The 27,618-nt window shown below is 61.5% G+C and overlaps 1 protein-coding gene across 1 annotated transcript; it reads left to right on the top strand.

Moving 5' to 3' along the window:
- DPEP1 (dipeptidase 1) lies at positions 1-25,862 on the top strand. The gene is given in 11 exon segments (XM_054049043.1): positions 1-113; positions 9,450-9,582; positions 10,263-10,395; positions 18,921-19,071; positions 19,348-19,417; positions 21,206-21,382; positions 23,016-23,103; positions 23,187-23,262; positions 24,823-24,958; positions 25,308-25,397; positions 25,399-25,862. Coding segments are annotated over 11 exon segments (1,248 nt in total). The 3' UTR covers positions 25,480-25,862.
- The last annotated feature ends 1,756 nt before the right edge of the window (positions 25,863-27,618 follow it).

The following is a 27,618-nucleotide window of genomic DNA, read 5'->3' as shown; positions in this document are numbered from 1 at the left end:
ATGAAGCCAATGCTGTGCAGCTACTTGCTTGTATCCATTTTCCCATTCTGCTCAGCGGAGCTTTACCGGGCGGAGGCAGAGAGAATCATGACCGGGACTCCTCTAATAGACGGGTAAGTACCAGCCCCTGCTGCTCCCTGCCTCCTCTCAGCAAGTTGGGAAACTCTCCCCATCGGGAACAACCCTCCCGCCCATAGCTGAGCTCTGCAGGAGAGGAGGGGGGCGAGAGGTTTCACCCTGGAGCTGGGCAGGGGATAGATTCTCAGCACTGCGCGGCACGAGGCCAGGCCCGCCTGAGCACACAGCAGCTCCCGAACTCAGGCAGTGGAAATGCAGGCTCAGGAGTGAGTCCCCACTGGGCGCTGAGGCTCTCCATGGCAGGGGCAGTGTGCCTGCCACCCTGGCACCACGCGGCCCCTGAAGGAGCGCTCGGCCTTTCCAGGAGCTTTTCCTTGCCAATGGGAGAGTCGTCCCTACTGAGCAGCCCCCAGTCAGGGGACGCCAGGGTGCACCAGCTTTATCCAGTAGGAAAGTTTCCCACCCGCTCAAGGATTCTCAGTTCCCTGAGAAACCCCCCAGTGATGAAAGCCCTGCGCGGCTCCATTCCCAGCACGCCCCAGCCCTGGGGAAGCCCCGCGGCTCAGAACTGCACGGGGGCCTGCTCAGTGTGCCACCCGGGAAGCGCTGGGGTTTCTGGCATGCCCCAGGGGAATGGGAAGGCAGGTGGATTTGCATGTGGTGGGTTATCAGGGCCAGGCCATGTTACATTATACCATCAGTTCACTGCAAAACACAAAGGGGAAACCCAGCCCTGCAGGCACATCACAGCCAGGGGAACATGGCTGCTCCCAGCCGGGGGAGGTCAGGCAGGGAGCACCTTGGATAGACCCCGTGGCAGGTGGGAGCGTCGGTCCAAGGACCACGTCCATTCCGTTGGGTGACAGGCACAAAGCTGCCGGGCTGTCAAGGACCAGGAGGAGAAACCCCAGCACTGAGTCATTTTACCAGCATGGGGGGGGTTGGCTGCAGGGACCCTGGGCTGGGCAAAGCCCTGGGAACTGGCCTGCCCCAGAGGAGCTGCTGTCCCCAGAGCGTGCCAGGAGGTCACCACCATCCATTTCCCTTGGCCTCGTTGGCTGGGTCCCTGGAGGTGCTGCAGACAGCAAGCCAGAGCCCAGAGGGGGACGAAGCGCAGGGTCTAGCCTGGCTGGGCAGGTGGGTGTGCGGCATGGGGGGGAGGGGGCTGCTGCAGTTACTGGCTTCAGGGGTAGGAGGGGTAAATGTGATGCTGATCTGCGAGCGGCGCTAGAGGCAAAGGTCAGAGGCGCCGGAACTGAGACGGTTACTGGGATTGGGGGCTCCAGACTCGGGCTCTGGGCTTGCCAAAGATTCAGAGCAGGCAAAAGGCCTGCACACCTAGGGGAAGTCACTGAGGTAGGGGGCTCTTCCACCCATGTCGCTCTGCCAGTGACCAGTGCCGCCCCTCCCCTGCTGGTCTGTTAGTGGGCTCCTGTCCCCAGCTCGGTCACTGCCCCCCAGGCCTGCCTTGGGCCCCTCCAGCAGGTGCACCAAACCGCGTATGCATCGGTTCAGTGGAGCTGGTCCTGCTCACAGGGCTGGCGTTGCCCATATCCATGGGAGACTGACCTGAGCCTGCAGCGGTGAGGAGCCAGGCACGGTCCTGCCCAGCCCTGGGGGGCTGGACTGCAGGGTGAGCCCCTGGTCACCCCCTTCCCTTGGGCTCTTCACCCCATTCAGAGAGGCTGAGGGCTGCCAAATTGGGCACTGTCGCCCCGGGCCCCCCACTCCCTGAGGAGCCTGAGCAGGGCCCTCAGCCCTTCCACACCCTGTCCCCAGGTTACACCAGAAAGAAGGGGTAGGACCCCCCCAGCTATACAGAAAGGGAGGAGGGTCCCCCCCGACTGAGACCCCGCAGGCTGGTGCTTGACAGAGCCAGAGGAAGCCCTGGTGCTAGGCAACAGCACAGAGGGAGCCGTCATCCCGGGTGAGCTCCCAGGCCGAGGCGCAGTGACCAGGGACAGAAATAGCGGCCGAGGGCCGCCTGGTGCTGAGTGACGTGGGGAGGGAGCCGTCTGCGGACTGAAAGGGGAAGACGCCCCCGCCGTCGTGGCACACACCTTGCTTCCCCCGGCCGCGTGACACTTCCTTAAATGACGGCAGCGGCAGACGCATACGTCAGCAAGCTGATGCCGTGCCGCCGGGCAGCTCTCAGGGGCCTGACAGGAGCCAGTTTGAGGTGAAGAGAGACCGCCCCTGAAACCTCACCACGGGCGCATCCTGCGCTGGCCCGCGGAGCGGATGAGCTGTGTCTGAGCCCACGTACCAAGCCGGCCTCAAATGCAGCTAGCCGGGGTGCCGGAGCAGGGCCAAAGGAGAGGAAACTCACAGGCAGCCAGTGCAGTAACTAACACCCCCCAGCCCCAGGAGAGCACCAATGGCAAACGGCAGCTGCCTCCCTCCGAGCAGGAGCCCGCTGCCAACCACCCCACTGTGCCGCGCGGCTCCCAGGCACCTGCCCAGGGCTCCCCAAGCCTTGGAGCAGGTCGGTGTTGCCAGGAGCAGTGCCTGGAGTCGTGGCCTGCGGAGTTCCCTGCGGGGTTTTCCATTGGCTCTCGAAACCCCTCTGCCTTCCTTCTTGTGATTAGTTTCTTACCCAGGAAAGAGAAACACTCAAAACTCCTGGAAAGAAAAACTCCTCCAGCCTCTCAGCTCATCGTGGGCTCGCTGGGGAATTCCCCTCTGGCTCCAGAGGGGCGCAGGGAGACTGTGGCTTGGGTGGAATTTTGGGCGGTAACAAGGGAACGTCTGGCACCCCTGGCTGCTCTCTGTCCAGGGCCGAATGGTGGCTTGGCCTGGTCTCTCTCGCACACTGAGCAGGGGCAGGGGCAGGGGCAGGGGCAGGGGCAGGGGTAGGGGTCTCTGCATACATGTCTGGGACCATCACAGCTACCTCCTAGCTGCTCTACAACAACCCCGAGCAAAGGTCCTGGATCAACCCTTCCCGTGCCAGGGCCACATGCACCTCCCAGGCTGGGCACTGCCCTCTCTCCACGGAGCGATACACAGCCCTGCCTGTACCCGCCTGTGCTCCGGCAGTGAGCGAGTTAATTCAGCGCCCTTGAGCACTGAGCTAGGAAGTCCCCAATCCATTTCCCTGGGGTCAGCTGCTCCCAGGAGCCCCCTGCAGCTCTCCTGGGGCTTCGTTTCCCACTGTGGCTCATGCCGCCCAGTGACCCATTACAGAGCAGCCCGGGGCCGTGGCCTCTGTCACTAGCACACAGCCCCCGCTATTATCCCGCCGGCTCTGGAACGCAGGCCAGGTAACAGCCGGGGCCATCTCTGCTGCCTACGCCTGGGGATTAGGCAGCAGCCAAAGAACATTGGGTTGCCAACGCTCCAGGATGTCCTGGCATTTCCAGGAAGTAATAGTTAATCTTTAATTAAAGTTTATGTCATGTGATGAAACCTCCAGGACCAGGACCAGCCGAAACTGGCAGCCCTAAGGAAGTGAATTGTGGGAAAGCCTGAGAGGGTGAAGGGGGTGTCAGTTCCTGGCAGCTGAGATGTGGGCACATTCCGCGGGCCAGGCAAGGACGGAGCCGCCACCCAAGTGTACAAACGCAGACCCAACCAACTGCCGCGCAACGGCAGCAAACTCTCCCCTAATGCCCTCGTCACACGGCAGCCAGCCAGTCACAGAACAGCCTCCAGTGGTTCCCTGCCAGGAAATGCTTCACGGACCACAGCGTCGCCCTGCAGAGGGAAACAGCCAGCAGGGGAGGGTACGTGTCGGCTGCATCACCTTCCTGACCCTTTTTGTTCAGCAGGGAAGCTTAAATTGCTGCAGAAATGGAACTGGAGGGAACACGTGCGACCTCAGTAAATCCACGTGCCGAGCCGTCCAATGCGAGAGAAAAAACAACCAGCCGGCAAAGAGGCCTCCAAGCGCAGGACTGTAGAGAAGCCTGTACCTCATCTAGAAACCTCCTGCCAGAGCTGGGAAAGACAGCCAGCAGGAGTTTTCAGAGAAAGCCCCTAAATAACCCAATGAGAGTCAAATGTTACTACAGAGATTGACCCGGACGCACGTTACAATCAGTCAGCCTCAGCCACAGTCTTCCAGGGAGTTTCAGCCTGGCTAGTAAAGCACCATGAGAAAATCTCTAGGGGCCTTGTGACATGTAGGGTTGCCACCTTTCTCATCGCACAAAGTAAACACCCTTGCCCCGCCCCTTCCTGAGATCCCACTCCCACTCACTCTCCTTGACCCTCACTCACTTTCACTGGGATGGGGCAGGGGGTTGGGGTGCAGGAAGGTTGTGAGGGTTCCGACTGGGGGTGTGGGCTCTGGGATGGGGCTGGGGATGAGGGGTTTGGGCTGCAGGAAGAGGCTCTGGGCTGGGGCAAGGAGTTGCAGTGCGGGAGCGGGGGGTGGCATGAGGGCTCCGGGAGGGAGTTTGGGTGCAGGAGGGGGCTCAAGGCTGGGGATTGGGGTGTAGGAGGGGGTTTGGGGTGTGGGCTCTGGGAGGGAGTTTGGGTGTGGGAGGGGGCTCAGGGCTGGGGATTGGGGTGTAGGAGGGGGTTTGGGGTGCGGGCTCTGGGAGGGAGTTTGGGTGCCGGAGGGGGCTCAAGGCTGGGGATTGGGGTGTAGGAGGGGGTTTGGGGTGTGGGCTCTGGGAGGGAGTTTGGGTGCGGGAAGGGGCTCAAGGCTGGGGATTGGGGTGTAGGAGGGGGCTTGGGGTGCGGGCTCTGGGAGGGAGTTTAGGTACGGGAGGGGGCTCAAGGCTGGGGCAGGGGTTCGGGCATGGGACGGGGTGAAGGGTGTGTGCTCCAGCTGGGGGGCACTTACCTCAGGCAGCTCCCGGAAGCAACCGGCATGTCTGGCTCCCAGGTGGAGGCGCGGCCAGGCGGCTCTGCGTGCTGCCTGTGCCCGCAGGTGCCACCCCGCAGCTCCCATTGACCATGGTTCCTGGCCAATGGGAGCTGAGGAGTCTGCACTTGGGGTGGGGGCAGCGCGTGGAGACCTCCTGGCCACGCCTCCGCCTGGGAGCTGGACATGCTGGTCCCTTCTGGGAACCACACGGAGCCAGGGCAGGTAGGGACCCTACCTTAGCCCCGCTGCGCCACCAACCGGACTTTTAGCGGCCTATTAATATCTCCCGGATTGCTTTCAATAGTCACCAGGAGATCGATGCCAATTCCAGGAGACTCCTGGTCAATCCGGGAGGGTTGGCAACCCCGTGTACAGGAGGAACCACTACCTTGGCACAACCCCCAGGAGAATTCCTGACGAAGGACAGCATCATCCAACCCTCTGTGCTGGATGGGGGTGGGGTGGGGAATCCAGGCCCACCTACACTAACTAGATAAAACCCTATGGATGCTCCACTGATATCACTGGCAAAACTCCCCTGGGCTTCACTGGGGCAGGATTTCACCCCCCATCTGCAGTTCTGCAAACAACCAGAAACCAAGGCTGCAGAGCAGACCTGGGCTGATCCCCACCCACCCCTAAGCAGCGCCCAGACAGGAGCATTCACCTCCTGGGACTGTCTGCCCCACCAGCAAACACGCCCGGGCCCTTGTGCAGCAAGCACGGTGCACTCCTCCGTCATGGCTCCCCGGGACACAACCAAAGGGGAAAGCGCCGGAATGAGAGTCACAGGGCAGAATGATGGCCAGACTGCTGAGCCCTGTCGCTACGGGGACTTGCCCAGAACTACATCCAGCTCTCACCAGATGGTGCCTCCTGGCTGCAAGCAAGGCTGGCGAGTGGGCGGCAGGGAGCCCAGTCCATGCCCGGGGGCGTGACTGTGCAGCTGGCGGGCTGAGGAGAGATGGAGACACAATTTCTGTTCCAGTGCCCCAAGCCAAGAGAAGAGACTTCCCCAGCCCCAGAATTGGCATCTCATCAAAGAGCAAGGGCAGCAACCTGCTGCCCTGGGCAGGGCTGGTGCAAGGAAGTTTCGCGCCTTAGGCGCCTTGCGCCTCCCACCTCTGCCCTAAGCCCCCCCCCCCCCCCCCCCCCCCATGGCAGTTCCCCACCCCCCACTCAGGGGAGGGATAGCTCAGTGGTTTGAGCATTGGCCTGCTAAACCCAGGGTTGTGAGTTCAATCCTTGACGGGGCCACTTGGGGATCTAGGGTAAAATCAGTACTTGGTCCTGCTAGTGAAGGCAGGGGGCTGGACTCGATGACCTTTCAAGGTCCCTTCCAGCTCTAGGAGATGGGATATCTCCATTAATTATTATAATTATAAATGGAGCAGTGATGGCGTGCTCGGGGAGGGGGCGTAGCAGAGGTGAGCTGGGGTGGGAAGCCCTGCGGCTTCTCTCCCCGCCCCGTGGCAGCTCCCCACCCTCCCAGCCCGGGGAGCTGTGCGGCAGCTCCCCACCTCTGCGCCGCCTCCTCCCTGAGCACGTCGCCCACGCTCTAATTCTCCTCCCCTCCCAGGCTTGCAGCGCCAAACAGCTGATTGGTGCTGCAAGCCTGGGAGGCAGGAGAAGTGGAGCGGCGACCACGCGTTCGGGGAGGGAGCGTAGGAACGCTGTAAAAAAAAATTGGGGGCACCGCTTTTTGGCGCCCCCAAATCTTGGCGCCCTAGGCAACCGCCTAGTTTGCCGAAATGGTAGCACCGGCCCTGGCCCTGGGGGATGGAGCAGCGGAGATGCCGCCGGCCACCGGCTCAGGCTGGGAATGACAAAGGCCCAGCATGTGACCCATCCTCAAGGCACCCCCGCCGCCCCACCAGGGGTCTGGCTCTTCCTGAAACTGGGGCAGGGCTTGTCTAGCTGGTCCTGTAGCGGCGCCTCACTGGAGTGATTGTGATCCTCCAGCACCTTCTGACTCCAGCCACCACCAGCATCCTCCCTCCTGCAGCCCTTGCCTCGCTGGGCTCCTTGGGCACGAGGCAGCTGCCTGCTGTCTATCATGCTCCCTAATCTGCCTGCAGCCAAGCCCTGCTCCCCTCCTGGCCTCCTCCAAGCCACCAGCAACCTTAACAGCTCTTTGTGCCCACCCCCCTCGTTCCAGACACCACCACAAACAGGGCTGGGAGCCTGCAGAAAAAGCCATTCAGCCTTAGGCTAACGATTCCTCGTCCCTGGGCAGCCCTTCCCATGGCTGATCCCCGCCATGCAGGACGCCGGTCTTGTTTGCTAGGCTTCAACGGCCAGACACTGGGAAGAGACGCAAGCCTAGCGGGGCTGGAGACGGCACTGCGAGGGTTAATCAGCCTCAGCTGGGCTGCTGGGACCCTCTGCCCGGCCTCTGCCCAGGCTGGGTTAGTGTAAGGAGGGGAGAGAAGCCCCAGGGAGGAGGCAGAGGGTCGTTGGCTCCTGCGTCTCCGCTCACATGCAGAGAGCAGGGCAGGGTCCCAGAGGTGGGGGAGGCAGATGTTGCCATGCTCGGGACTGGAGCGGTGGCTGGAGGGTTCTACTGAGGGCAGGCAGGTTCCAGGCACCCACCAGCTGGGAGCTGAGGCAGGGGCAGGTCAGCGGGCAAAGGGCACAAACCAGGGAGCCGGTGCCAGCCCTGGGCACTCAGCAGCTGAAGGGATAAGAAAACAACAAGGAGTCTGGTGGCACCTTAAAGACTAACAGATTTATTTGGGCATCAGCTTTCGTGGGTAAAAACCTCACTTCTTCGGATGCATAGAGTGAAAGTTACAGATGCAGGCATTATATACTGACACATGGAGAGCAGGGAGTTACTTCGCAAGTGGAGAACCAGTGTTGATGGGGCCAATTCAATCAGGGTGGATGTAGTCCACTCCCAATAATAGATGAGGAGGTGTCAATTCCAGGAGAGGAAAAGCTGCTTCTGTAGTGAGCCAGACACTCCCAGTCCCTATTCAAGCCCAGATTAATGGTGTTAAATTTGCAAATGAATTTTAGTTCTGCTGTTTCTCTTTGAAGTCTGTTTCTGAAGTTTTTTTGTTCAATGATAGTGACTTTTAAATCTGTAATAGAATGACCAGGGAGATTGAAGTGTTCACTTACTGGCTTATGTATGTTACCATTCCTGATGTCCGATTTGTGTCCATTTATTCTTTTGAGGAGGGACTGTCCGGTTTGGCCAATGTACATGGCAGAGGGGCATTGCTGGCACATGATGGGATTTATAACATTAGTGGATGTGCAGGTGAATGAGCCCTTGATGGTGTGGCTGATGTGGTTGGGTCCTCTGAGATACTTCAAGGGCTAAGGTGTGTCTGCTGCATGGGCTACGGCTCAGGTCTCACTGGCCGCAGGGGGCCAGCCAGCTCCAGGCACTGGGCCTGGAAGTGCTGCTGGCCCCGGCGATCTCCGGGTGCTTTGCTGAGCAGGTTCGGGAACAGTGGGGGTGGCCGTTCTCAGGCTGTGTAGAAGCCAGCTGACACCCGGGCATCGCTAATGCCACAGTGCAGAGACGGACCCGTCTCCGCCGCGCAGAGATGGGAGAAGAGCACGCGGGCGGGTAGGCGTGTGCCAAGCCATCCCTTGCTTCAAAACTCACGTAACAGCAACAAAACCGGGCGTCTGGGTGGGCAGCAGCAATGGCGCTAGCCCAGAGGAGTTGGTTACAGTTGTGGCCCCTGTTCCAAACGCTGGCTGCAGCCGGCTGTGGGGCTTCAGTGGCTGAAAACCCAGAGCTGGGGCGATGCTCAGCAGAGAAGGGGGCCGAGATGCAGGGGAAGGGGTGGGTATCAGGTGCCTCCCAGGCCGATACAGCTCTCCAGCCTGCATGTGTAAGAGCTAAATCTCACCAGGCCTCGTCTACAAATGCAGGTTGTGCTGCTTCAACTGTCCGGGCAGAATGGAAAAGGTACAAGCCCCGAGCATGTGTAACCCACACACCTCCTGGGTGTGGGGTTCTGTCCCATTGGGTGGCACCAAGACCACTGAGCGAGCAATTAATGAGTCTGCTCTACCGCCTTAGCTAACAGCCAGTTGGCTTTTAGCCCATGCAATAGAGGCTCATGCACTAAGCTCCAGACGTCCCCGGTTCGATCCTGTCCGCTGAGGACCGGGGTCTGTTGGCGTTACCCGTGGATGCAGCTACCCTGGGATAAATGTGCTTAGAGGAGTGTGGTTAGTCCTGTCCCGGCAGCGGAATAAAGCTCTGTTACCCTGCATCCACGCCAGGGGGTGACCCGGTGCAACTGTTGGTACCTGGCCCCCCTGCAAACATGGGGCGCAGCCCAGCCCTAGTATCTGTCCCACAAGGAGCTGCCCCTCACACCAGCGTACCCTTTTGGGTAGTGCTACCCGCCAGCCTTGCCTGGTGCCAGTCCATGCCCAGGCTTCCCCTGGGCTGAGGGCTCTTGCCAGCCACTCAGATCCCCTGCCCCGAGGGGTCAGGCAGGGTGGGTGGGGCTTCCCCCCCCTATGTGGGGGGTGCAGGAGCATGGCTCCCACGCTCCCTCACTTTCATCCCTTTTTTTTCCAGACACAACGACCTCCCCTGGCAGCTGCTGAAAAAGTTTAACAACAGGCTAAGCGTGGCACCGGCAAACCTCACCCTGCTGAACGACACCCACACCAACATCCCCAAGCTGCAGAGCGGGCACGTGGGGGGGCAGGTAGGCTGCAGATCCCGCAGGCACGGCCCACACAGCCACGCTCACAGCAAGGCCCCGGCACACACAGATTCAGCCCCCCACATGCACCGACCGGGGGTACACTGACGCCAGCAGCGTGCTGCAGAATGGACTAGGCAGGGCTTTCCAATGCAATCCAGCCGAGGGGTCTCTCTGACTCAGCCCGTCCCTGGAAAGTCCTGGTGGCAGGGGAGCTGGCCCTGGCTCTCGGCTGAGCGAGCGCTGGAGTTTTCCTGGGGCCAGAGGAAGCCAGCCCCTGTCACCCACCTACTGCCTGCACTTCCCCAGCACTGCCGCTTTCACTTCCACCATGCTCAGGCTCCCTGGTGCCAGCTCAGCCCCCAGGCAAAGCAGGGCCTCCCTCGCCACCTTCACAGCAGGTCCCAGAGGCTCTGAGCCCAGGGATGGAGCCAGGAGCTACCGACGCTCTGTGGCCGTCAGCAGCCGCCTGACCTCTCTGGGTCTGTGCCCACCCGGGGGGAGACGCCTGTGGCAGCAGCTGGTTGCTTGTGCATGTCCCCCGCCCCCCCAGGCCCAGGTACCGAGTGAGCCCCACAGCTGGCTTGGGATGGGTGTGGGCTGAAGGGGGCAATGAATGAAGCAAAGCAGCCGTCTGCCCTGCCCCACGGGCGCCTTAACTCCCCCCTTGTCTCCCCGCTCAGTTCTGGGCGGCCTACGTGCCCTGCGATACCCAGAACAAAGACGCAGTGAAGCGAACGCTGGAGCAGATCGACGTCATTCACCGCATGTGCGACAAGTACCCCGAGGCCTTTGCATGTGTCACCAGCAGCACAGGTGAGCGATGGTGCGCGGCCCCTGCCCGGCTCCTTGCGGGGGCTGGGAGCTGCAGGAGCTGAGCAAGGACAGCCAAGGTTGTGTCCCAGAACGGAATGAGCTGAGTGAGGGGGACCTCCCTACCCAGCAGCCGCTGCCATTCTGCACCCAGCGCCCTGCCAGGGCATGGTCCTTGCCAGCCCCTTGTATAGGGGAGTGTAGGGTGTTCGGGCAGGGCTCATCCCCCCTCCGGGGTGGCGGGGAACCAGACGACCTCGCTACTTTGCTCAGGTGCATCGGGGAACTAGCCTGGCTGTGCGGCAGACCGTCAGTAGCTCAGACCCTCAGGCAGGGCTGAGCAAACGGTTGAACAGCAAACCCCAGGCTCCGAGTGGCCTGGGAGAGAGGAGATGGCCACCCGCAAGGTGGGTGGCAGGGGGGACGCAGGCCCACCCACTCCACCGCCCTAGCAGCGGCAGAAGACCCGCTGCATAGTCAGTAAAAACAACAAAGAGTCTGGTGGCACCTTAAAGACTAACAGATTTATTTGGGCATAAGCTTTCGTGAGTAAAAACCTCACTTCTTCGGATGCATAGAGTGAAAGCTACAGATGCAGGCATTATATACAGACACATGGAGAGCAGGGAGTTACTTTGCAAGTGGAGAACCAGTGTTGACGGGGCCAATTCAATCAGGGTGGATGTAGTCCACTCCCAATAATAGATGAGGAGGTGTCAATTCCAGAAGAGGAAAAGCTGCTTCTGTAGTGAGCCAGCCACTCCCAATCCCTATTCAAGCCCAGATTAATGGTGTTGAATTTGCAAATGAATTTTAGTTCTGCTGTTTCTCTTTGAAGTCTGTTTCTGAAGTTTTTTTGTTCAATGACAGTGACTTTTAAATCTGTGATAGAATGACCAGGGAGATTGAAGTGTTCACTTACTGGCTTGTGTATGTTACCATTCCTGATGTCCGATTTGTGTCCATTTATTCTTTTGCGGAGGGACTGTCCGGTTTGGCCAATGTACATGGCAGAGGGGCATTGCTGGCCAGTCAGTGGGGATCCTGGCCACAACACACTGACATGGGCTCTGGCGGTGCTGCTGTCAGACTCGGGTCGGCTGCCCCCGGGCTACTTCCTAACTTCCCGTCTAGAGGTACTTGGTGTGACGGAGCAGGGAGCAGGGCAGATTTGACCTGGGAATGTTGCAGGGGGGTTGCAGTGGGGATGTGGGACTTCCCTTGAAGGAAGCTACCTGAGCTGTAACCTGAGCCAGGAACGGGGGTGGGGAGAATTAACACCTTCTGCCCGGGAGACTGAACAAAGGAGAGGAGCAGCGGGAGGGGCTTGGAGTTTAGTTTCGGTTGGGGCTGGGTGGTGCAACGCAGGGAACCCCAAGCTGGGGTCCAAGCTCCCTGAACCTCCCCGAGGGACCTAATTGAGGGGGTCTGGTCGTACCTACACGCTCTGCTTGAGACTGTGTTCCTGTCCTTAAATAAACCTTCTGCTTTACTGGCTGGCTGAGAGTCACAGTGAATCTCGGGAAGAGGGGTGCAGGGCCCTAACTCCCCCACAATCCGCAACAACTGGTGGCAGCGGTGGGATCTACTGCACCCCGTGGACGGCGCTTCCTGCAGTAAGTGACTGGGGAGCAGTAAAACGAAGGGGGATTGACGGGGACCAGGCGCGCTGAAGAGTGAGAGAGAGACGGTTATTACCCCTGGGAGTGTGTGACCAGCGAGAAGGACTTTTGCAGTAACAGGGTCCCCCGAGGGGATCGCAGCGAGTGGTCCCAGGGGCGGAGGAGTCTGCAGCTCGACCCTGGCAGAGAGGTGGTGACCTCGAGAAGGGCTGGCACACTAGGGGGCCCCCTGGGAACTGTGGGGAGCTGTGAGCACACAGGCCGGTGAGTGGCCAGCAGGAAGATGTATGCCAAGCGGCTTAAGAGCGACCTGGTGGAGCTGTGCAAGCAGAGGCAGCTGCGCATTGGGAGGCTCACCAAAGAACAGCTCATTGCCCAGCTGGAGGCAGAAGATCGCGCGAATGAACTGATCCCTGTGTCTCAGGGAAGCAGCCTGGCAAATGCAGCGCAGGCCCCAGTGTCTGTCCCAGCTGGGAGTGGTCAGCCGGCTGCTGAGGGCGTCCCGAGACCCCTCCTTCCTATGCCTAGGGGAAGGGTGGGGAGGAGCCCAGCAAATACCGAAGGCGCCGTGGCCCCCCCGGCCAGCAGGGGGTCCCCCCGGCGAAGCTCGCCGGCCAGCAGAGGATCCTCCCGGCGACGTTCGGCATCCGGGGAGCGGAATTGGCTGGAATGGGAGAAAGAGCTAAAACTGAGAGAGCTGGAGGATCGTGAACAACAGAGACAGCATGAACGGGAGGAGAAAGAGAGACAGAGACAGCATGAACGGGAGGAGAAAGAGAGACAGAGACAGGAGAATGAGAGACAGCGTCAGCATGACCTGGAACTGGCGAGATTGAAGGGCAGCGAACCCCCGGCTGCGGTGAGTGAGGGAGGACCCAGGACTGCACGGAGCTTTGATAAGTGCATCATGGCCCCATACAAGGAGGGGGAGGACATGGATGACTTCCTGGAGGCCTTTGAGACGGCCTGCGAGCTGCACCGGGTGGATCCCGCGGACAGACTCCGGGTCCTTACCCCCTTACTGGACCCCAAATCCGTGGCATTGTACCGCCAACTGGGAGAGGCAGAGAAAGGGGACTACGAACTATTCAAAAAGGCCCTGCTACGAGAGTTTGGGCTGACTCCTGAGATGTACCGGGAAAGGTTCCGGAGTCAAGATAAAACCCCTGAGATCTCATATCTGCAACTAGCCGTCCGCATGGAAAGATACGCCAGCAAGTGGGCTGGTGGGGCCCAGACGAAGGAGGACCTGATTAAACTGCTGGTACTGGAGCAACTGTATGAGCGGTGCCCATCCGACCTGAGGCTGTGGTTGGTGGACAGAAAGCCAGAGAACCCGCGACACGCCGGGCAGCTGGCTGATGAGTTTGTAAAGAGCCGGTCAGGGGGTGGCAGGGAGGAGCCCCAAAGGAACAGGCCCGCCGCGATGCAGAGAGAGAGTCACCCTGGGACCTCCCAAAGGGGGAATATGGGGAATCCCCTCCCACGGGGAAGGCCCAGCATCAGGGACAACCGACCGGCTCGAGGGGACCCACGGGACCTGAGCTGCTATTACTGCGGCCGAAGAGGCCACGTTCGGGCCCAGTGCCCCAAGCTCAAGGACAGACTGAGCAGACCGAACCCGCACCGGGTTAACTTGGTAGAGGCCCAGACGGACGAGGGGCCGGCTTCCCACGCAAGAGGGGCTGGCAGCTTATCAACTGCTCAAGAGAGAGAAGGGCCCCCGGCCAGCTTCTCTGGGGGGCCAGATGCTCCGGATTCAAAGTTCTCCGTTTACAGGGTGGGCGCGGGGCTGTCCCTGCGGAGCGAGTGCCTTGTTCCCCTGGAGGTGGATGGGAAGAAAGTTTATGGATACTGGGACACGGGCGCAGAGGTGACACTGGCCCGGCCCGAGGTGGTGGCCCCAGATCGGGTGGTGCCCAACACCTTCCTGACCCTGACCGGGGTGGGCGGGACCCCATTCAAGGTTCCCGTAGCGAGGGTACACCTGAAATGGGGGGCCAAGGAGGGCCCCAAGGACGTGGGAGTGCACCACCATTTGCCCACTGAGGTGTTGATGGGGGGGGACCTAGAGGACTGGCCAAGCAGCCCCCAGACCGCCTTAGTCGTGACCCGTAGCCAGAGCCGGCGAGGGGCACTACGCCCTGACCTTGGGAAGGATGTCCCACCGGAGGCACCGAACCCTTCCCGGGTGGGGAGGGAACACCCAAGGACAGGCCACGGGGTGGCTGGGGCTTCCGACCCAGCCGACGAGAGGGAGCAGGTCCCCATCCCTTCCCCAGCCGCCGAGTTCCAGGCCGAGTTGCAGAAGGACCCCTCCCTGCGGAAGCTAAGGGGCCTGGCTGACCTCAGTGTGGTACAGACCATGAGGAGAGGATGCAAGGAGAGGTTCCTGTGGGAGAAGGGGTTCCTGTACCGAGAGTGGGCTCCCCCGGGGGAAGTGGAGTCGTGGGGGATCAGGAGGCAGCTGGTGGTTCCCCAGAAGTTTCGCCACAAGCTACTGTACCTGGCCCATGACATCCCTCTCGCAGGGCACCAGGGGATCCGGCGCACCAGGCAGAGGCTGCTACAGAACTTTTACTGGCCCGGGGTCTTCACCAACGTCCGGCAGTACTGCCGATCCTGTGACCCCTGCCAGAGGGTGGGGAAGGCCCGGGACAAGGGGAAGGCAGCATTGAGACCTTTGCCCATCATAGAGGAGCCTTTCCAGAAGGTGGCCATGGACATAGTGGGACCTCTCAGCAAGACGACCCGGTCTGGGAAGAAATACATCCTGGTGGTGGTAGATTTCGCCACCCGCTACCCCGAGGCAGTGCCCTTATCGTCCATTGAAGCAGACACTGTGGCGGATGCGCTGCTGACCATTTTCAGCCGAGTGGGGTTCCCCAAGGAAGTCTTGACGGACCAAGGGTCCAACTTCATGTCGGCCCTACTCCGGTGCTTGTGGGAGAGATGTGGGGTCCGGCACAACTGGGCCTCAGCATATCACCCCCAATCCAACGGGCTGGTGGAAAGGTTCAATGGGACGCTAAAAATGATGCTGAAAACATTTATGAATCAGCACCCGCAGGACTGGGACAAGTACTTACCTCACCTGCTGTTTGCGTACAGGGAGGTACCCCAGGAGTCTACCGGGTTTTCGCCTTTCGAACTGCTATATGGAAGGCGGGTAAGGGGGCCCCTGGACCTGATGAGAGACGAATGGGAGGGGAAGGCCACTCCTGACGGAGAGTCGGTGGTGGAGTATGTCCTGACCTTCCGGGAACGACTTGCCGAGCTCATGGGCCTGGCCAGGGAGAATCTGGCCAGAGCCCAGAGGAAGCAGAAGGTCTGGTATGACCGCACAGCACGGGCCCGCACCTTCGCCACTGGGGATCAGGTGATGGTCCTCATCCCCGTGAGGAAAAACAAACTCCAGGCCGCCTGGGAAGGGCCCTTCAAGGTTGTCAAGCAACTAAACGAGGTAAACTATGTGGTGGAGCTGTCGAACCGGGCACACCACCACCGGGTGTACCATGTGAATATGATGAAGCCATATTATGACAGGGGGAATATGGTGTTGGCCGTGTGTGGACAGTGGGAGGGGCAGGGAGATGACCCTTTAGTAGATCTATTCCCTGGGACAAGAGTTGGCTTCCCCCTGGAAGCAATTCCCCTCTCTGATCGGCTAACCCCTGCCCAGCGAGCTGAGATCGGAGGGGTGCTGCATCTGTACCAGCAGCTGTTTTCCAACCAGCCTGGACGCACTAATCTGACTGTCCACCGGGTGCAGACAGGATCGCACCCGCCTATAAAATGCTCCCCCTTCCGAGCCACAGGGAAAACTGCTCAGGACCTGGAAAGAGAGGTCAATGACATGCTGGCTTTGGGGGTGATCCAGCCGTCTTCCAGCCCTTGGGCCTCGCCGGTGGTGCTGGTCCCCAAAAAGGACGGGTCGATCCGGTTCTGTGTGGACTATCGGAAGCTCAATGCCATCACTGTAGCCGATGCCTACCCCATGCCCAGGCCGGACGAGCTCCTAGACAAGCTGGGAGGTGCTCGGTACCTTACCACCATGGATCTTACAAAGGGCTATTGGCAAGTGCCGCTGGATGCAGATGCCAGGCTGAAATCGGCCTTTGTCACCCCTCTGGGGCTCTATGAGTTCCTGACCCTGCCCTTCGGCCTCAAGGGAGCGCCGGCCACCTTCCAGCGCCTGGTGGATCAGCTACTGAGGGGGATGGAGAGTTTTGCCGTGGCGTATATCGATGACATCTGTGTCTTTAGCCAGACCTGGGAGGACCACATATCCCAGGTTAGACAAGTGCTGGACCGACTCCAGAAGGCTGGGCTGACCGTAAAACCGGAGAAGTGCAAGGTGGGGATGGCTGAGGTATCCTACCTAGGCCACCGGGTGGGAAGCGGCTGCCTAAAGCCGGAACCAGCCAAAGTGGAGGTGATCAGAGACTGGCCCGCTCCTCAAACCAAAAAGCAGGTCCAAGCCTTTATTGGGATGGCAGGGTACTATCGGAGGTTCGTGCCCCACTTTAGCGCCATAGCCGCCCCCATCACTGAGCTGTGCAAGAAGGGGAAGCCAGACAAAGTGGTCTGGACCGAGGAGTGCCAGGAGGCTCTCCGGGCGCTGAAGGAGGCTCTGGTCAGTGGCCCAGTTCTGGCAAACCCAGACTTTGACAAGCCCTTTATGGTGTTCACCGACGCCTCAGACACAGGACTGGGGGCGGTGTTAATGCAGGAGGATGAAAAGGGGGAGAGACACCCCATCGTGTACCTGAGCAAGAAGTTGCTACCCCGGGAGCAGAACTACGCGGCCATCGAGAAGGAATGCCTGGCCATGGTGTGGGCCCTCAAGAAACTAGAGCCATATCTCTTTGGGCGTCACTTCACCGTGCACACCGACCACTCTCCCCTGACCTGGCTGCACCAGATGAAAGGAGCCAACGCCAAGCTCCTGAGGTGGAGCCTGCTCCTGCAGGATTATGACATGGACGTGGTCCATGTGAAGGGACGTGACAACGTGATAGCGGACGCGTTGTCCCGGAGAGGGAGCCCTGAACTTCCCCAGGTCACTGGTCAGAGTGACCCCGCTCAGTTCAGTCTCGAAGGGGGGAGAGATGTGACGGAGCAGGGAGCAGGGCAGATTTGACCTGGGAATGTTGCAGGGGGGTTGCAGTGGGGATGTGGGACTTCCCTTGAAGGAAGCTACCTGAGCTGTAACCTGAGCCAGGAACGGGGGTGGGGAGAATTAACACCTTCTGCCCGGGAGACTGAACAAAGGAGAGGAGCAGCGGGAGGGGCTTGGAGTTTAGTTTCGGTTGGGGCTGGGTGGTGCAACGCAGGGAACCCCAAGCTGGGGTCCAAGCTCCCTGAACCTCCCCGAGGGACCTAATTGAGGGGGTCTGGTCGTACCTACACGCTCTGCTTGAGACTGTGTTCCTGTCCTTAAATAAACCTTCTGCTTTACTGGCTGGCTGAGAGTCACAGTGAATCTCGGGAAGAGGGGTGCAGGGCCCTAACTCCCCCACAATCCGCAACACTTGGGTCCGGACAGCGTCCTCCACGGGGTCACACACCATGGACTCCTCGGGGTAACTGGCGAGTGGCAGGCTTGGCAGCGTCTCTGGGCTCGGGCTAGCATCAGGCATTGGTTAGTCTGGCCAGTCCTCAGTTTGGCCGCCGATTGCCGTGGTCTCCCCACTGGGAGCTACGCGAGAGGCGTCTGGCCTCTCCGGTGGCTGTGTTCCAAGTGAGCTCTAGGGTTGGGCTTTTATACTTCTGTGACAAAGTGGGAATGTTCATAATGTTTTCTTTGAATACTGTGTGGGTGCCTCAGTTTCCCCTATGCAGTTCTTAAGTATCTAGGTGGTGGGAGAAGGGGGTGTGATTGTTGCAGAGCCCTAGAGGGCAGATGTGATGCTGGCTGGACAGAAAATGGCCAACACCCTGTCTCCTGGCAACTAATGACCTAGGCCCCTCCTCTACAAAGATGCCAACTGAAGGTGTTGGAGAACAAAGAGATCAGGTGACCTCCTGGCCCGGGAAAGGAACAAAGGCCAGAGAGAAGGGGCTGGGGGGGGGGGGTTCAGTTTGAAGCTGGCTGGGGACGGGAAGTGTGGGCAGACGTGGGTGTCTGGCACACTGGGCCCCAGAATGGACCCGGCTGAGGGGTCCAGTTCGCTGTACCTACAAGCTCTGTTTTAGACCGTGTTCCTGTCATCTAATAAACCTCTGTTTTACTGGCTGGCTGAGAGTCACGTCTGACTGCAAAGTGGGGGTGCAGGACCCTCTGGCTTCCCCAGGACCCCGCCTGGGCGGACTCGCTGTGGGAAGCGCACGGAGGGGCAGAGGATGCTGAATGCTCCAAGGGCAGGCCCAGGAGGTGAAGCCGTGTGAGCTGCTTGCCCTGGAGACAGTCTGCTCCGAGGGAGAGGAGGCTCCCCAAAGTCCTGACTGGCTTTGTGGGGAGCAGGTCCAGAGCATCGCCCGGGGACTCCGGGACAACTTCCTGTCCTGCACCTCGACCTCTGAGGGGCGGGTGCAGGGTTCGCTGGCTCCGCCCACTTTGGTGTCCAGAGAGGCTCGTCCCTCTCCGGGGCGGCGGGGAACCAGACCGCCTCGCTACAGGGAGGTAGTTCCCTGGTACCTGCCATGTGTGCGTCTGGGGGGGCGTCTCTCCCTGTGCAAAGCCCGCGGAGGTGTCCAGCAGTCGGTAGCAGGGAGCTGGGCTTGTCAGGAGCCAGCCCCTCCGAGGTTTCCTACAAGGGTAGCCAGGGCCTGCCAGGCAGAAGGGGAGCGCAGCAGGCCTGGGGCAACCCCCCCCTCCCCATGGGCGACCTGGCCCCCATTAGCCGGCATGGCTCTCTGGGATTCCCCCGCCCGACTCAAGGCTGGGAAATGCTGCTCTTGCAGGCATAGAAGACGCCTTCCGAGCAAAGAAGATTGCCAGCTTGATTGGCGTGGAGGGCGGCCACTCCCTGGACAGCAGCCTGGGCACCCTGCGGATGTTCTACCGGCTGGGGGTACGCTACATGACCCTCACCCACAGCTGCAACACCCCCTGGTAAGGACCCCGGTGCTGGGGCACAGGGCAGCTTGCTGGGCCCAGTGGGGTCCGGATGCAGGGGGCAGAAGAACGGGGCCTGGTTGGTTTGGAACGACGTACAGGGCCACAGGGCCCCAGTGCGGGTCCCGGTGCCCAGAGAGGGCCGCGAACGGTGCCAATGCCTCTTCCTGCCCCTGGGCTGGCACTCGGGGGTGGGCAGCAGCCTAGGGCCAATAAGCTCAGGCCGCGTGGGCTGACCAGGCGCTCGCCTGATGTGTGCGCTCTGGCTCGCAGGGTGGACAACTGGCTGGTGGACACGGACCAGGAGCAGCCCGTCCACAACGGCCTGTCGCAATTCGGGAAGGTGAGTGGGAACGACCCCTGCGTGTCCACTGCCTGGGGGGCTGGAGGCCGACCTCCCCACGCCCACACGTGGGGCAGGGAGCTCTCAGCTGGAGGCCCTCGTGGGGATGGGGAGGGGACAGAGCCCCCCCCCCCACTTCTCCAGCCGTTCTGGAAGGGGCACTGCTGGCACATCAGGGCCACAGGCCGGGCTGTCTTCTCCCCTCACCGGGGCTGCTCGTCCCAGAGCGCGGCCCGCCAGGCGTGCTGCGGCAGGGGCTGAACTAGCCCAGCTCCCACCGCAGCAGCTGCCAATCCCTGGCCACATTCCCAAAGCCACTGCGGTGTTTTCCAAGCCCGCTGCAGCCTGGCAGTGCAAACTCCTGACCCCGCTGCCCGGCCTCTCTGGGACGCCTGGTGCCCCATTCTCATCCCCCTGCCCCAGGACCCCGGTCAGCCAATGCTCAGCTCCAGCCCCTGTGATTTGCCAAGGGCAGAGAAACCCGACTGCTGCTCACCTCCAGTGCCCGACGGTTTCCGTGCCAGTGCCCAGCTCTCTGCTGGCACGGGGGGTGAAGTTCAGATCCTGTGGGCTGACTCCCCGCATGTTACCCCAGGGGCCCCGGAGCCCTGCCGTCTGCCCCACTGCACCGTCCCATTCCTAAAGCACCAATGGAGCCCCCAACCCGGCTCACCCCCATTTACCCACATGCAGGGCACAGCCAGCCGGGGCAGCTCACACACACAGGGGCCAGAGGAAAGCATTGTTGTCAGATGCTACCGGTGTGGTGCTTCTGCTTTCTCCTGTTGATATCACTCGGCTGCGTGCGTGTGTTCCCTCTGTGTGCTGCCCCAGCTCTGCACAGATAGCTGACCCAGCAAACCGGACGAGAACCCCCAATAACCACAGAGTCTAGTAAGGTACGAAGGCACCTCGGCCAGGCTTATTGTGATCTCGGACACAATTGCAGTTCCCCGTAGATTACTTAGTCTACCCGGCATACTACTAATAGATGCTTCTTGGCAAGGACCCGGCTCAGTGGCGGGACTTTCCACTGCCCCCGTGGCCGGACAAAGACACCACCCCAGGGATACATTCTTATACACAGGTACAAACAAGTTACACATCACTCCTGACGTATTGAGGTGCAACCCCTCTACATAGCAAGGTGCTACCTCTCACCTTGTACATGCTGGTTCGATCAAAACAACTCTATTAATCATTTTACCCTTTTGCCCCTGTCATGGGGATGGGTCGGCCTGTTCCATGTTATCTGTGGAATGTTCCGGTATAGTATATCTTGGTACCATGTTTATACTTTAACTATGCGAGGTGAATATATATTTATGCAACATCAGCCCTTTTCTTGCCAGCTTCTGTGAGCAGGGCCTGCCTCTTGCTCACAGCTTAACTTTGCTTTATGTTAGCAAAGTCTTGACCATTACTTTAGTTTGGTTCAGGCCTCAGGCCTCATACTGGGCCTTCATTAGGGCCTTCACTTACTACAAGCATGAGCTGGCGGAAGTTGACACGTGGATGGGCGCTCCTGTCCCTGACCTGTCTTACTCCCGGCCCCTGAGTGGGCAGGTCCCCTGGCTCAGACCCCGCGCCCAGGGGGAGGGGGCAAGGCACCATTCACTCGGGCAGGTGGGGCGAGGCTAAGTGGGGTGAGGAGGGGTGCCCAGGAGAACATGCAGGTCCCACCGCTCAGACTCTGCAGGGCCCTGGGGCCAGCATGTTCCTGATGTGGCCTGCGGCTAGCAGGAGGGACGCGCACGCTCAGTACCTGTCTTTCATCCGCTCCCCTAGCGCGTGGTCTGGGAAATGAACCGTCTGGGCATGCTGGTCGACCTGGCCCACGTGTCTGTGCAGACGATGGAGGACGCCCTGGAGGTTTCCAAAGCTCCTGTTATATTCAGCCACTCGTCAGCCTACGAGCTCTGCAGAAACAGGCGCAACGTGCCCGACGACATCCTCCGCAGGGTGGTAAGATGGCCTGGACACGCAGAGCGATGAGCGTTTCCTCCAGCCCACGAGACCTGGGCAAACAGCGCCGACTCAGGCAGAGAGGGACCAGCTCTTGGGCAGGAGCAGCTCCTGCAGAGACACAAAACCCGCACGAGCCTCTGGTGCTCTCCCCCGAGCAGGGGTCAGGAAGGATGTGGTATAGCAGGCCCTGCTGGGAGCCCGGGCGCGAGGGACTGGGGGTGGGATCCCAGGCGCTGGGGCCAGGAGCAGGATCCCAGGCTTGAGGGGCCGGGGGCAGGATCCCATGGCGGGATCCTGGGCATGCGGGGCTGGGGCAGGATCCCAGGTGCATGGGTCCGGGGGGGATCCCAGGCACTGGGGCCAGGGGCGGGATCCCAGGCTTGAGGGGCTGGGGGCAGGATCCTATGGCAGGATCCTGGGCATGCAGGGCTGGATCCCGGGGGCAAGGGGGCGGGGTGGGGGCAGGATCCCAGGCATGAGGGGGCGGGGGCAGGATCCTGGGTGCAAGGGGGCAGGGTGGGGGCAGGATCCCAGGCATGAGGGGGCGGGGGCAGGATCCTGGGTGCAAGGGTCCGGGGGGGATCCCAGGCACTGGGGCCAGGGGCGGGATCCCAGGCTTGAGGGGCTGGGGGCAGGATCCCATGGCGGGATCCTGGGCATGCGGGGCCGGGGCAGGATCCCAGGTGCATGGGTCCGGGGGGGATCCCAGGCTCTGGGGCCAGGGGCGGGATCCCAGGCTTGAGGGGCTGGGGGCAGGATCCTATGGCGGGATCCTGGGCATGCAGGGCTGGATCCCGGGTGCAAGGGGGCGGGGTGGGGGCAGGATCCCAGGCATGAGGGGGCGGGGGCAGGATCCTGGGTGCAAGGGTCCGGGGGGGATCCCTGGCGCAAGGGGCCAGGGGGCAGGATTCCGAGCACGAGGGGGCAGGATTCTGGGCACGAGGGGCCAGTGGTAACATCACGCTGGGAGTGAGAACCTAAGTGTCGGAGCTGGAGGCGCTGACGGTGCCTCGCGCTGCCTGCTGGCTGGATCACTGCGAGGAGGGGTCCAGGGCTCTGAATGGGAGGCAGCATCCTGGGGACCACAGCGAGCAGCACCACCGCTGGCACCCCAGGTCACGGGCAAACGGTTCCTCCTGTGCCGGGGCAGGCGTGGGATCCCTGCCCCGGCAGCAGCTGAGACACTGGCCTGCCCGGCCCAGGGCCCTCGCCTGCTGCAGCTTTTAGGAACCCGCGTGCACAGGCGGCGGGTACCATGGGCCAGGCCAGGCTAAGGCTCCCCTAACCCAGGCCGGGGCCCCGCCCCTGCTCCCCTTCTCCCTAGGCTGGTCCGGGGGTCAGGGCAACTGCTTGGGCTGGCCGGCGGCCCAGTGCTCGGGCCAGTGCTCAGGCTGGCCGGCGGCCCAGTGCTCGGGCCAGTGCTCAGGCTGGCCGGCAGCCCAGTGCTCAGGGATCAGGCCGGCCCATGCAGCCAAGGGTGGGCCAGTGGGCGGCTCGGGGTAGGTGGGCAGGGGCTCCTCCAGTCATGGGGGGTCTCAGGGCTCCAGCAGGTAGGGGGCAGGGCCGGCTGTCTAACCTCCCCAAAACGGGGGTTCACCCGCTGCCCATGCCCGCATGTCTCTGCCTGCAGAACCAGACGGGCGGCCTGGTGATGGTGAACTTCTACAACATGTACGTGTCCTGCAACAAGGCAGCTGCCAACCTGTCGCAGGTCGCAGGTGAGTCTGGCGCCAGCCCTGAGGGACGTGGGGGGGTCCCGCACACTGGGCCTTGCCCCTCACTCTGGCACTTCCCCCCACAGATCACCTGGATCACATCAAGAAGGTGGCTGGCTCCGCGGCGGTTGGCTTTGGTGGGGACTACGATGGCGTGACCACGTAAGTACTGGCCCTTGGGGGAGAGACGGGGGAGAGCTTCCTAACCCCACAGAACAGCCAGCCCGCCGGAGCGCTAGCAGGGCTGTCTGTGAGGCACGCCCAGCCATGCAGGCTGGGGCCCAGGGCACCCCTGAGCAGGCTGACCTGGGGCGTGCCCTCCTGCAGGACCCTTCCCTGAGCTTGTCTCAGAGTCACAGCATCTCACTCCACCCATCGCCCCGCTGGTCTCCAGGGAGACGCTGGCGAGGCCTCCAGGGGCTGCGGGCTGCTTTGCTGCCCAGAAACGGGTCATGGCTGGTTGCTGAGCCTTGGAGAGGAACGTTCCCCCTGCACCAGGACCCTGCCAGGGCCCCCCCAGCTCTGGAACCAGGCATGGGGCAGCTCCTGGTACCAAGGCTCTACAGGAGACAACAGGCTGCAGCTCCCCCGCTGCCCTCCCACCGGCCACGTCAGCCCCTCAGCTCAGGGGCCCTGTGCAAAGCGAGTCGTGTTTGCCCCGGGGGGCAGCGCGCACAGACGAGAGGCCCTGTGTGAGCCAGCTCCTAAGGACACTTGTCTGGGCAGCACTTCCTGGCTGCCACAGCACCCTGGGCTGGGGTGCTGCTTTGCAGGCCTTGCTGCCTCCTCCAGCTGTGGGGTCCGTCTGCTTGGGAGCTGGGGGGAGGGGGCTCCCCAAGGCAGAACCCGTTAGTAAGGGGCCCATGCCTGGGTCTAGCAATAAGGCACATTACCAGTGAGGGGTTCTAGAGGGCGCACACTTCATCGCTCCTGTGGGCTGAGCTCACGGTACATCCCAGGGGCTCCTGGCGTCGCCCCACCAGCTCCCTGTGTGCCCCATCCCTCTATAGTGCCCAGGCCCCTCTAGTGCATGGACTCCCTGCAGCTTCCCCCCAGACCAGGGTTCTGCGCAACCCATGTTCCCCTCCCTCCCCTTACCAGGGTCCCCCATTCTTCCCCCATGCCAGGGGCTGGGCACGCCCCCAGTTTCCTCTTCCCCCCCGTTCTTTTTTCCATGGGGAAATAAGCCATCCAGGCTGGTACCAGTGACACACTCCTGGCGGGACCCGCAGAGCTGAGCTGGGAGAATCGTTAGCCGGGAAAGCGCTGATGGGGGCCGGGAACCAGGTGGGACTGTGCTACAGCACAGGCAGCCCTTCCTGTGTCCCCGTTTGGCTTTCTGATTCCCCCACAATCAATAGGGATCCGCCCCCTGCTGCCTGGGCCCTTGCCTGGGATGCTGGAAGCCATCAGCTGAGGTAGCCAGGCTCTGTCTGACTCGCAGGCTAACCACTGACCCACAGGAACCTTGAGGGCAAAACCTTTGCAAGTTGGGCCAATTAACCCTGGGAACCACGTCAGCAGGGTAGTCCCGTGGCCTGAGTGACGCAGGGGGTCAGAGTGGCTGGTCACCGTGCGTCCGGCCGGCCTGGGAACCACGTCTGCAGGGGAGTCCCGTGGCCTGAGCTCCGCTGGGGGTCAGAGTGGCTGGTAACTGTGCGTCCAGCCAGCCTGGGAACCTCCAAACAAGCTGTGAGCTCGGGGCTCTCCGGCATCCCGCAGGGTTCCCCAGGGACTGGAGGATGTTTCCAAATACCCAGACTTGATAGCTGAGTTACTGAGGAGGAACTGGACTGAAACAGAAGTGAAAGCTGCCCTTGCCCTGAACCTGCTGAGAGTCTTCAAGAAGGTGGAGGAGGTGAGTGAGAAGAGATGGGAGAGTCGCTGCACGGGGTGCTGGTCCCCCCACACCCCGCCTTACTGCAGGGCCAGATGCCTGCCTGGGCCATCGCGTGACGGGGGCACATCTCCATGAACTGGCCTGCAGCCTGGCCCTGACCCAGCAGCGCTGCCAAGGGGCTCTATGCCCCCACCCTGCACCTGCCATGCTGATCCCACCCCGCAGCTCTGTCCCCGTCCCATGGCCCAGTCCCAGCCCTGGCCCCTGGCCCCGAGCCCCGCAGCACAGACCCCTCCCTGGCCCCCGGCTCTGGGCCCCCCCCTCTACAGCACACTGTGAGAGGCTGACTCTTTCCTTTCCCTGGTAGGTGAGGGACAGCCTGTCCCAGGAGCCACCTGACGATGAGCCGATTGCGTACGAGGAACTGGAAGGGCAGTGCAGAACCAGCTACGGGTACCCCCCCCCGTGCCAGCGCCAGCCCCCCCAGCATGCTGCCAGCTGCTCTCATCGTCCCCCTCCTTTACTCCCTCCTCCTGTAGAGCTCTGGAAGCAGAGTCCCTCGCTTGCCCAGACCCCCCCTTCTCACTTCTGAGCCAGCCCGGCAGGCGGGGTGTGTGTGTGCCGGGGACTCCCCACTGCTCTGGGGCTGGCCCTGAAGGGGAGCCGAGCAGACCACTGCTGCCCCGCCAGCTCCCAGGCTCACGGGGCCCACAGGGGGTGAGGTTCAGTTGTCTTGGCAGGACACAGGCTGCCATGATCGAAGCCAGGTGAAGTGGCCAAGTTGCAGCCTAGGCCCCCCTGTTCACCTCTGGCCGGTGGCAACCTGGGCCTCCATGCGGCTTTTCCTGGGGGTTGAACCTACGCAGCTGAGCTAACACGACTTAACCCTGTCCCCACTCCCACCTGCCCTTTGGCACCCGCAATCCTGAATTAAAGCTGAGTCTCCACTCCCTGCTGTCTGTCAAGTCTCTGAACTAGGACCAGCCCCACCTCCCCAAAGCCAGCCCCCAGCTTTCCGCCGGGCTGAAGGCAGGAGCAGGCCACGGCGCCTGGTTAAAAGCCCCTTTAGGAGAGTCCTTTATCCTGGTCCTTCCCAAGACAAAGCTCGGTGGACCCGGAGCAGAGCCCGCCTGTGGCACCAGAGGTGTAGCCGAGAAGCCCTTGGGGCTACAGGGCTGGGGTGGGAGAAGAGCCCATGCCAGGGACCAGCTGCAAGTGCAGAGCAGTGGGGATCTGTGGCAGCCGTTACCGGTGAAGACACTGTGCAGCCGTTAATCATTAGCTAATTAGCTGGCCAATCAATCATCCTGTTAGCAATTTCCTCTAACATTTAAAGAACAGCCTGTCTTTACCACGGGGGCGGCCGCGGGCACCTGGTAAACAGGCCCACAAAAGCAAGCTATCTTCCTGTTGCATTTGCAAGTTGGCTGCGGTACAGAGCCCCCCCCTGCCAGCGAAACTGGCAAGGATACATAGCGATCCTACGCCTCTGCCTACTCTCACCAGGCCTCCCAGCCGGGCCCCTTCCCTCCAGAGAGGTAGGCACCGGCGCCTTCTACCCCAGCTGCGAGATGGAGGAGCGGGGTCTCAGGGGCCAGCTGACTGGATCATGGCCCTTTCATCCCCTGTTCAAACCCAGCCTGGCTCAGGGGCCTGCTGGTGGGGGACCCATCACTGCTCAGCCCAGAGTGGGGGGCTAAACGGGTTGAGTCAGGCTCAAAGTTCACCCACCTCCCCCGGAAGCCATGCTGGTGCTTTCACCAAGTGCCCAGGCCGTGGGACAAGCCAGCAGGGCGCAAGGTGCCTCTGGAAAGAGAGGGCTAAGGCTGAAACCCCACACAACACAGGGGTAGCATTCCCCTGGAGGGGCCAGAATGCCAGAGCTGAGGCCTGGAGCCCTCCAGTATCTGCAGAGCAGGGACCCGTCTGAGCCTGGCAGTGCCAGCATCCCCAGGCTGTCTGCCCGTGAAGGGATGCCCTCAGCTGGGCCATGCTGCATGGACTGGGAGCTGAAGGCACCAACTCCTACTGATGCAGGATTTGGCCCTTCAGTTTGTTTGACGGCCCCTGCTAACCCTAGCGGCCTTCTGCAGAGGTGGCAGCGCTGGTTCGCCGAGCCTGCCTGCCGGGGGGAGCCTTGTTCCCTGCACCGGCTGACACAGACCTCGCTCGGTTATTGATGAGCTGGCCTACAGAGTTTGCTGGCCTAGAGAGTTCTCTGCATTGCCAACCCCCGTTTGCAGGGCTGGGGAACTGGCACCAGTCAGAACGGAGGGTAACAAGGAACAGAGAGCTAGCCCCACGAGCTGCTTCAAGGAACTGAAGTAGCTAAAAGATCAGTGGAAAAAGCCTGCATCACCTGCTCTTGATTACAAGCCAGATAAGGAACCAACTCCACACGCCATTTCCAGGAGGGGCCAAGAAAAAGTTCTCTCAGAACCGGCTAGTGTGTGGAAGTTCCTTCCCCCCACCCAACCATGCCAGCCCCCAGCCACTCAGCCCACAGGTACGCGCGAGCTGCCTGCGAGACCGGGATCTGGAGAAACATCCCGCAAGGCTCAAGCGCCTGCTGCAGCAGTGCTGGATGCAGCAGGTTGAGAGGGTCAGTTCTGCTAAGGAAGAGGAAGAAGTTGCAGCCTCCTGGGATCTGCAGCCAGCAGAGCAGAGGCTGCTGAGCG

The sequence above is a fragment of the Malaclemys terrapin genome, chromosome 14, assembly GCF_027887155.1.
Source record: "Malaclemys terrapin pileata isolate rMalTer1 chromosome 14, rMalTer1.hap1, whole genome shotgun sequence".
Taxonomy (NCBI): domain Eukaryota; kingdom Metazoa; phylum Chordata; order Testudines; family Emydidae; genus Malaclemys; species Malaclemys terrapin.
Note: the sequence above shows the minus strand (reverse complement) of the source record. Positions and strands in the feature narration are given on the sequence as shown.